This window comes from Biomphalaria glabrata, chromosome 9 (genome assembly GCF_947242115.1).
Source record: "Biomphalaria glabrata chromosome 9, xgBioGlab47.1, whole genome shotgun sequence".
Lineage (NCBI taxonomy): Eukaryota > Metazoa > Mollusca > Gastropoda > Planorbidae > Biomphalaria > Biomphalaria glabrata.
Genome location: NC_074719.1, coordinates 7489193 through 7500306, shown reverse-complemented (window position 1 = coordinate 7500306; position 11114 = coordinate 7489193). Strand labels below are relative to the sequence as shown.

General features: G+C 31.5%; 1 protein-coding gene across 1 annotated transcript; it reads right to left on the bottom strand.

Moving 5' to 3' along the window:
- Window positions 1-371: 371 nt before the first annotated feature.
- LOC106076357 (WD repeat-containing protein 46-like) lies at window positions 372-10284 on the bottom strand. The gene is made up of 14 exons (XM_056041975.1): window positions 10202-10284; window positions 7583-7660; window positions 7415-7483; window positions 6942-7054; window positions 6033-6173; window positions 5281-5385; window positions 4534-4684; window positions 4053-4188; window positions 3445-3544; window positions 3169-3328; window positions 2246-2399; window positions 1544-1638; window positions 1101-1193; window positions 372-681 (listed from the first exon to the last, which is right to left on the bottom strand). Exons 1-14 carry the CDS (start codon window positions 10238-10240, stop codon window positions 454-456), a joined length of 1662 nt encoding a protein of 553 aa, XP_055897950.1. The 5' UTR covers window positions 10241-10284; the 3' UTR covers window positions 372-453.
- Between the last annotated feature and the right edge of the window lie 830 nt (window positions 10285-11114).

The following is an 11114-nucleotide window of genomic DNA, read 5'->3' as shown; positions in this document are numbered from 1 at the left end:
TTACTGAATATAAAAACATTTCGTTGAGTGCAGTAATTCCTGCTGAAACCATTGTAAGCCAAATTTAATTTTTAAGATGATTATATTTTGAAACATTACACAGACATAGTTTTTCTTATGTGGTCAACTAGCTTCCCAAAGATATACATTTACTGTCTTATTTCATAGAAAATTGTTCCGTTGTTTTTGAAATACAGCTTCCAGTTTACAACCCTGAAGAGATAGTTAATAGAAGGTATTGTAATTATTTATTTTAACAGAGATAACATCAATAAGATGCTGGCAGAACTAATCTTGTTTGTAATCTTGTGTTAGTACGACTTGAATGATTAGTAATGTTAGTACAAAAATAAATAAATCCAAAGGCCAAGTAAAATTTTAAAATCATGACAAAACATTTTCAACATTTGTGATTTATTTCATAAAATTACAATAAAGCAGTAAACAATTTTGTTAATTTTTCTTCTTAAATCTATCCAATGCAGACTTCTGTAACCCTTTTCTGTTTTGGTTGTGACTGTCCAGTTTGCCTTCAACTTGTTTGGTCCTTACAATGGTTCTCACAGCCTGCCTCAAGTTTTGCTCTTGCACACCTTTAATACGCTGAATAAGCTTAACTCCGCTACTGCCTCCTTTCATTTTGTGTTTGGGGGTGAAATCAATCTTGCTGGGCTTCAAATACTATTAAAAAAAAATGCAGATATATATTTGACTTGTCTATACAGAACCAATCTAAATGACATTATATTGTTCAAGTATTAAATATTAATATAGAATAAAATCTTAAGGAGGATTTATTTACCCAGAAGCTAATTTAAAAATAAAAATATGGGTTTGATAATTCAAAGACAATAGCTGACTCATAATAAACTAATCTCTGCTACTGACCTCTTGTTTACAGTTACATATAAAAAAAAACTATTCAAAAGTGTTAGAAAGTAAATGACAAAATTTTGTTTTTCCCTTAAGTATTGCCTATTAATCAATGATGCTGAACCACAGACCATGATAGTGTGTAATCTGCTTTCTAGGTTTGAATAAAGAGAGAACTTCACAATTACAAATAAAGCATTTTATATAAAATACAAAAAAATAGTTACCTTTTTCTTCTCTCTTTCTGCCTGCAACTCTTTGGCAGTTTCTAAGTCAACATTTGTTATGTTGGTGTCAACTGTTATCATTTCTGGTTTAACCTGAATGGAGAAAGTAGGTACCATAAATATTTGTGATTGAAATACAACACAATTTAGAATACAAATGCTATTCATGCAGCAATAATTGGTGAATCATTTTTTTTTTTTAAAGTTAGCCAATCTAATGATTTATTTCTACATGTAATTACAAAACAATATACAAACAGCAATGAAATATCAACTTAAGATGGCATGCTAAGTTAATGAGGAAATGTATTGCAGTGTCAGACTTGATAACAAGGAGGAACCAATAACAAGATGATCTCACTTCACTAAAATGTCTCTCTTCAACAAGTAAATCTTTCTTCACCAAGTTCACTACACAAACATCCATAGAAAATGTGACTTACTTTATCCAGCAACAATCTGACTTCCCCTTGTTTCCTCTGAGCTTTAGACTGGTATGGGTTAGCTTCATAGGCATCAAAGTTGGCTTCCCCAGCACCTGGACAACATTTAGAACATGAGTGATTGTCTAAAGCATCAAAGCATTGTTTGAACCTGATAAAAACTTTGAATAACTCTAAAGCTAATGTGCTGAGTGTTAAACAGCTTGACAGAGTAGAGTACCATTACATCTTGAAATGATTTTGTTATGTTACCATTACAAAAAGTAACCATATTAGCTGTTACTAACAAATGTCAGGTACTTATACTTAATGAGCCCAAGTTATTTTCAAATTTTGAATAAATATCCTGATGTATACAATAACCCAAAACCAAAGCGCCCTGCATCAAAGTGCTTTATTATGCACAAGTTCTATCCCCTGAAGAAGTCTGAAATAAAACCTCTTGATAATAATAAACCCTTACAAAAAAAAAAAAAAAAAAAAAAATGCTAAAAAAAAAATAAACTCAAACTTAGGATGTGCTTGCTTAAATTTTCTCGAAATTTTTTTGAGAAACTAATGATCTGTTACTATACAAAGTTTGATTTGTATATTTAATAAACACACTTAGACACTCATAATTAAAGTAATCATATAAAAAAAATTGGCTGTATAAATTATAATTTAAAAATCCAGAGAAACAAATGTTTGATAAGATCTTACCTGGTATAACAATACTAGAAAATCCCAACTGATAACCAATGCCAAGAACATCTTCATATGGACAAAACTTCACATCATATATAAGTCTCTCACACCTGTGGTAAAGGTAAGGCTTTTCAGGTCTGTAAGCTTGTGAGGTAAAGTCTTTAAACACCTGGGTACAGTGATATAGTGACATTCTTAAAACACAAATCAAAAAGCTTTTTCAGACACTAGAGTTGATTTTATATGCAGTATTATGCAGAAATATTTAATACACATTTGGACAAGAAGCTAATTTGGGAGGAAGTCCTGTCAAGAGCAAGGCGCCATGACATCTGCAACTGGTATCAGCACTAGATTCTTTGGCTGGCTTGGACATGTACACTGACACAGTCTGACTTCCAAAGGACACACTCTATGGTGATTTAATAATGGAGGGCAGGAGAACTGGCAGATCATTCAATCTTAAGCTACATGTAAGCATGACATGAAACACCAAAGTAGTCAAGACTATCTTAAGTAGATCCACTAGCATTCCCAATTGAAAAATAATTTGCTTGCCCTCGAAACCAGCTTGCAGTTCATCTCAGATGTAGGCCTATTTATGTAACCTTTTTTATGTTACAGAAGAGTTAGTGAAGAAGTTGAATGTACTATGGTCAAACATTGCTCGGAACATGGAATGTGAGTGGTTAAGTGTTAGGCTCTTATATCAAGGATCAAATCCATCTAATTTATTCAGCCATATTGGAGCCGATCCAAATTTAATAGACATAACTTTTTTTTTTAACACCATTGTCAACTGTTAGCCACAGCAGCAGGTCAACATCAAATCCTCTGGCTCATTGACCTCCAGAAAGAACTTTACTCATGATTAGATCAAAGTATATTAACCTTAGACAAAATAAAACAAACAGATTTGTATGCAAGTGTTTCCATACCTCCACCACATTGTCTCTGGTAACAGCCAGCAGTCCCTTCTGACTGAAGTCTAACAAACCAGGACACTGTTTATGGTGGTACTGGTATTTACTCAGTTCCTTATACATTCTCAAATCAAAGATCTTAATACGCCTGTCCATTCCACTGGTAGCCATGTATCTGATTTTTTAAAAAAAATTAAAAGAGGGTAGCTGTAGTAAACAAAGGTGTAACAATGTCTATCACGTCAAGATCTAATGTTTACATATTAAAGAGACCAAAGGTGTACAACTTACACTCCAGAGGAATCAATGGCAACATCCCTGACAGCACTTCCATGACACAAGATCTTGGCAGCAGGTTCTTTACTGCTGGGTGTCCACAGTGAGACAGTTCCTGTAGAGAGAAAAAGTTAGAACTTTTAATTTAAACTTTTGTTGAAATAAATCAGAGACTTTACCACTGCATTCATACACCAACTATAAGGCATACAAAAAATATGCTCAATGCAGATATGTAAAGTAATAAATTATGTTATTTCTGGCAATATGCTGAGTTTATTGTATGATAAAACCGTGTCAGAAATACTTTAAATAAAATCTATTGATTGCCAATCCTCCTTCAGAATGATGGACCATTACTGTTTCTTTTTGTCATTCTTGGGATTCCACTTTTTTTTAAGAATATCTTTGTTACTATGCATGGACTAAAATGATTACATTTTGACTGCAGAACTCAAGCTGATCTGAGCCTAATGAATACACAAGTTTTGAATCTGTGAAGTCATTAAACATTCATTCACTGGGTACAAGGATGTTAAGAGACTTGAGAACTTTCAGCTCAGAGAAAGTAATTCTAGCTCTCCAGCTTATTCCAAGGCATAATGTATTGTGACTTCTCTTACCATTAGGATGTCCTAAATAGACAACAGCTGACTGTGGATTGAGCCCCATGACATCTAGACGACCTTGTTTTGTACAAATACCAGAGACTTCTTTACCAATAGACACATCTAAATAGGACAGATAACCTTTTGAACTCTGAAATAGAAATATACCAATTATGTAAAATTCAACCAAAGACTTAACATTATCATGCCAATAAGAGTTACTAACAAATTACATAGATATCCTGTAAAAGGCCATTGAAATATCCTGGCAAATATCAAGTATAAAACAAAGACAAGTAAACAGGATTATCTTAATTTATCTGTCCTAGCCTCTGCCTTAATTCTAACTCATAGCCTTCAGTTCTGAAGCTGAGCACTTTACCAGTAAGCCACCACACCAAGAAAAACAAAATTGTAGAAACTGATGTATATGATTTGTAATAAACAGAGGAACACAACAGAAAGTGTTACGGTAAAACTACTACAAACAACTTACAGAAGAACACAACAGAAAGTGGTATGGTAAAAATTCTAATCTCAAGACAGAGTCCAAATGTTTCAAGCAATGAACTTCTATTCCTTGATTGTCATAAACATAAACCCATTTCTTCTGAGCCACAGCAAACAAAGTCTCCTGATGGAGCCATCTGAAATAAGTCATTATAGTCTTAATCACATCAGCATGCTTTGGTAAGTTGAATAAATGAAATATTGGTTGACAATTGTGTAGATTAACTATAAAAACACAAGAACAGTTCTATACCAGAAATTGTTAAGTATCAAAGTAAAATTTTTTTTTTTTTTTTTTAAATATTTTTCTTTAAGCAAGAACTACAGATAAACTTGTCAAATGTGTGTGTGTGTGTGTGTGTGAGTACTTTGCTTTCTTTTTGTACCTACTGAAGTTTTACTCATGAGATCATAAAGTGAAAGCATTAACATCTGTAGAAAGTTAGCAGAGGGCCAGAACATTGTTATTATTTAAGCAAGTGTACTCTATCTTATAAAAACTTCAATACAAAAGAATATCTTAGAGTACTAGAGGTGATACTTGTAGGGATAAAAGTAAAAATCTCCAGTAAGATCAAGTTTAATTTTTCCTTAACTCTAACAAGAGACATATTAAACAGCAGCCAATCCTTACCCTCCCTTTTTAGCTCTTCAATGAAAAAATAATTCTTTGTACAAATAGGACAAATGTAAAGGCACAGACAACACAAATATGTTACAATCACACACTTACTTGACGTCTGCTACTGTCTCCATGACATTGATCTCACAATGAAGTTTTTTGGTTTGCCAGTCAAAAGCTGCAACATGACCTTTAGCCCCACCAATAACCAAATGTCTGAAATAGTTTTAGAACAAAAGAAATTGATAAAGAAAAAATAACATAAAAAAATCTTTTTTCATAAAATATAAATCCAGAGTGTTTACTATTTTATTACTTGGGCCAGTGAAAGAATGCATTTAAATCCATATTTTGCCAGAGAGAGATATACACACTAGTATTTTTTTTTTACATACATTAATATTACAGCCAGGCATACAAAAAGAGACAATAAAAGATGAAAGGTAATTCTATAGAATATGTTAAACATTATGAAAGTAAATAAAAATTAATTTTAAAAATATAGAAACTTCAAGCTTCATTCATATCTAGTTAAATCTTCTCTCCTAATTAGCAAAACCATAGTTGATTTTACCCAAATGAATTAATTTTTGGTTTCATAAACGTGTATTTGTGTTATATAAAAAGATCAGGCATTCTCCTATAATTCTATAGCAAAAGTAACGTTTTTTGATTTCAAACAAAATGTTATTGAAGTTTAATCATAAAAGGGTAAAATGTGAAAAATTAAAAATTGTTAGAATGTGGAAAATAATTATGGAGATAAAGAGTTAAATATCACATAATCAAAAGTGTACATTTTTGTGCAGCTCCACACAATAACAAAAAACAAACACTAGTACAATAAAGCAAAAAATAATAACCTTCCATTGCGTGTGTAGTCTATTCTGTAAGGACCAAACTGATTAAGTCTTAGATCAAATATTTTCTGCTGAGTTGCTTCGTCTGCCTTCTCCTTGATATCATTCTGTGTTACTTGATAGACATTTTCTCCAACAATCTCTCTACAGTCAAAAACAAAATGGACAAAACATTCTACTAAGTCATTGTAACTGTAACATGTAGAAATAATGCACACACACACACACAAAAAGGATACTATGTCATAAAAGTAGTTTTAAGAAAGAAAACTATTAATTATTAGATTGTAACCAAAAGTTTTATTTCTTCAATAGTCACTTATAATCAAGTCTGGTAAGTGGTGTTAAGAATGGTCCTTTCATAACTTGGTATTACAACAGAGCAGTTGAGTGAAAAATGCTAGTTAGAAGAAAAAAAAGTCAAGAAATGAAAATAGTATTTACAAGATATTAATTCTTTCCAACTGAACACAACCTCTAAAAGATCAGCCAAGCTTTGAAATACAGGCAGTAAAACTGACTTAAAATTAGTTCAAAGACTAAGTTTTCCTTCAAGACCTAAAGATTTATTAGTCAGTTTCTCCAACAGACTTTCTTAAGGCACGTGGAAACTTTTCTAAATCTTGTCAACCTACTCAACACTGCGTCAACTCAACAAAGTCCAAAGTAAAATTTCTTTTCCAAGAGTGAAATGCAATGAAAGCAGGCTAATTCTCTAACAACTTTTATCGTCATAACCACTTTATAAGATCTGAATCAGTTCAACAACCTTTAAATAAGCATCAAACAGCTATTACAAATACACTTTATATCACTAGTATTATACATCATACTTATAACTGAGCATTAAACAGCTATTCTAAATGTATTTAAAGATGTCATACTTGTCTAGAAGCAGAGAGTGGTACTTACCCAGCTTCTTCAGTACGCAGAAACTCACTTCTAGCAGACTTCTCAATCACATTATCTAGAACTTTCTTTTTATCTTTGAGCTTCTGGGTATGAAACTTTGTCCTTGTCTTGCCCTTCAGTCAGATTAGTTCAGTTGTAATTATTACATATAGCGAATTGTAATTAATTTATAGGTAAAAAAGTTTATTAATTTTTAAAATATTAATAAAAACAAGTTTGAGCTTTTAAAATAGTCTACTTTACAAAAAGACTATGTCATTATAAGAACAAATTCTTTGTCCATTGTTACACTACATAGTTATCCCAGCAGTTATCTTCCAGTACTAGACCTGCCCCAGTGTACAACAAAGACAAACTACATTTTATTGGACTCTGAATACTACAGCATTCTTTATAGCAAGACTAGACTTTTGTACTGCAACATTTTTTTTTTATAACAATGACCTAATTAACAAAATCTGAGCACAACTTACTTTTAGAGATTCATTTTTCCTCCATTTCTTCAATTTCTCTTTAGGAACTGGTTTCTCTTGAATCACTTCCTAGTGATTATATTCAAATTTACTTCAATCTAGTTTTTCAGCATGTGTGTTAATTAAGTACATATCAATAAATAGTTTAAGAATTTTTAAAAAATTTACTTTTGATCGTCGCACAAAGCTGAATTTCCCTCCTCCATTAGGATCAGGTTCCCTGGGAACAAAGTATCTGATTTTAGTCTGTCAAAAGAAAAAAAAAAAAAAAAAAAAACCAATGCTAATTGGCTTAAACAAATAAATAAATATGCACAATGCACAAATATAAATAAAAAGACTTGTCAGTACAGAAATGTTCATCCAACTTGTCAAGACACCATTCAGTTGTTTTGTTTTTTGTTTGGAATAAAATTAATTTCTAGATATGTATAAAATCAATTAAAATCCTGAGTTAAAAAAACATTTAAACAACGTTACTGCCATAACTAGCTGTAAAACAAACAAAAATGTTTTCTACTATAATAGTTACCGAAAAGAAATCTTTGCACAGCAGTGTTTTTAGTATTGATTTTGTGAATTATATAAATCCTTGAAATATCTTTTTTCAAGATCTCTCCAGTATTATTATTAATAATAAAATAAATTATTTAAAAAAATAATATTGTCTGACTTGTGGCTTGTTTTGTGCTCAAAATAATAATGTATTTTAATCACTAGTTGTTTATTCAATTCTAGGCAGTGTAAAAAGACTATGCGGCCTTCCCCTCTACTTTACTATTCTGTTTCAAGGCAAATCAAATATTTCAGCAGTTTAGCTAATTAGCTGACGACTGTGTGGCTAGACTTGATTATTCATCTAGTAAAAAAAAAACTCAATAGGTCGTTCTGACTAATGATCAAGCAATATTACATTATTATAATTCTTCCAACTAGGAAACACAATGGTTTATTTAGAACATTTAAAGTAACATCTTCAACATCTCAGAAATGAGCTAAATAGTCAGCAGTAGAATGATAGTCTGTGTTGATACAATTCTAAAGGTACATTAAACATACACTGTGGTCTCTGCCATGATCTAAGGAACATTTATGCCAAGTTTTATCACTATTGGTCAAAAGGTTTTGATTTTTATTTGGGATATACATACATAATACATACATACACCTTACTTTCTGCATATATTCTAAAGATAATTAAAAAAACAAGCATAGATCTAGATTATTCTAGATAAATATTAAATACTACAGGCCATCAAATATATGTCACAACTGTCACTAATAGGTGACTATATAAAGTATATATATATATATATTATACTAATTCTTGAGTGAAAATATTTAAAGTTAAATTCTCAACACTCACAGTGTCAACACTACAACAGTGACACACTTGACACAGTCGAAAGTAATACTATAGATCTATTTCATTTTTGAACATAGACATAACATTATTTCATTACAATTATTATGAAATAATTATGATTGACATGACATTGTGAATCATTGATTAACCTTTTTGTTTTAAAGTTATTATTAAACCCCAAATCATGCCAAAATGGCCAAATTAAAATAAAAATTCAAATGATAATAGACCTAGAGTAAAGTGCGAAGTTCGATCAGTCCCGATTTGTCAAGAGGTTCAAACAGTTCACTTTTTAATGCTAAAACTTTTTTATTTGAATGTTTACCAAATTACTACTATATTGCTACTGTGCATGCACCTTTTTTCTTTACTTCCGACACATACTATTTCCTTTTCCTTGTAAAGGCTAAGTTCATGGTGAGGTCAAACTCAGGAAGTGTGGAATTATTCTTTTTACTACCCGGTAGTGAAGGAAATGGGTAATGGGCTTAAGGCTATTTTTAAAGTCTGATTGCTCATCAGCTTAAAGAGACTATTTGAAGTTGTGGAGGGTGGGAAATGGTGCAATGGATGGTGTTCTTGCACTGAAGTAAAAAGAAAATGACTTTATAGTGAAAATTAAATATTAAAACATGTTTTTAGATTTTTCTTTGATCTGTTCGAACCTTCCATCAACCCATTCGAGCTTAATAACTGGGGAAAAATCCGCTCGAGGTAAAGTACGCTTGGCGATACCTACCCTACCTCTTTGAACTCATATTTAATTTTAACTTTAACCTAGCCTAGTGATACATTAAATTCGATCTATTTTTATAGAAAAAAGGACGAGGAATCCAGAGATACACTATACACATTGAATCAGTTTTTTCATAGGTCAGACCGTTACGGTGCTATAAAAATCCAAACGTGAAAATTGCTGCCTGCGGGCTTAATAATTTTGAACTTCGCACTTTACTATAGATCTAGAATCTAGATCAAGTTACAAGTAGATCTAGATATCAGATATCTAGATTTCAATAATTGATAAATTATCATAAATAATAAAAATAAAATATATTCATTCTCAATGTCAATATACGTATCATATTGATTTCAACATAACTTAGAGTAACTCTAGTCTATAAGTCTAAGACTTAGTTAAGACTTAGATCTAGATCTACTAGTATTTGAACTATTTCTTGACAGTTTAGAGTTTAGACTTGATTAATAGATCTAAATTGACTAAATTCTAAATCTAGTTTCAAGATTAGTCACAATAGTGACAATTACTAGTTGAATTAGTGACCATTTTACCACACGAGTAGGCAGCCATCCTAGATCTAATAATAAGCTTAGAGACACTGTATCTAGATTTCTATTACACTTTAATGCGGACACAAGTAAAGTCTCAAAAAAGATCTAATTTTTAATTTAAAACCAACCTTTTCTGCTTGTTTTTCAGTTTTATCGAAACTATCCATTATGATTATATTGAAGACATTTAAGAAGTTTAAAAAAAGAAACGTGTTTCCTTCACTGAACTATAAATTTTCTATCCCTAAATTGCCTTGCATTCACTGACATAGATATAGATCTTAAAAAAATTTTATACTCTATCTTCTTATCTTATAAAATACAGACGTTACTTCAAAAAAGAAGATAATTACGTCCTACGCGTGTTCCTAGGTCAATATAGTATAGTCATGCATGTTAACCAATAACATGCTTGGTCAGGCAACCCATATGCTCTAACAGCACTAGGGAAGAAAGAGCGTTTTTACAAATTTGTCCTAGCATATGGAATTTTCCCAAACTTTTGTGTCATTCTAGTATTTTATTAGGTTTAGTTTTTGTATTTGAAGGTTATGGTTCATGTTATGGGTCAGTGTTTTGTGTATGACTAGTCGACCCACGGCGTAGCATACGCCACTATTTTATCTTCTTATCTTATAGCCTATAATACAGACGTTACTTCAAAAAAAGATGATTACTTCCTACGCGTCATGCATTTAGTCATGCATATTAACCAATGACTTAAATTCTGCCAAGTCACTGGTTTTCCTGGCTAGCTCAAGCAACCCATTCCATGCTCTAATAGCACTAGGGAAGAAGGAGCACTTGCACAAATTTGTCCTAGCATATGGAACGAGAAATGTGCCTTTATCTTTGTGTCTGAGTATTTATTAAATTTTGTTTTTGTATTTGAAGATTATGGTTCAGTGTTTTATGTATAATTGCTACTTTACTTTTGAGTCTTCTGTCCTGAAGGCTTTCTAAAATTAAGTGATTTTACTAAAGGTGTTACTCTAGTCAAATGTGAATATCGTTTGTTATGAATCTCACTGCTCTATTTTG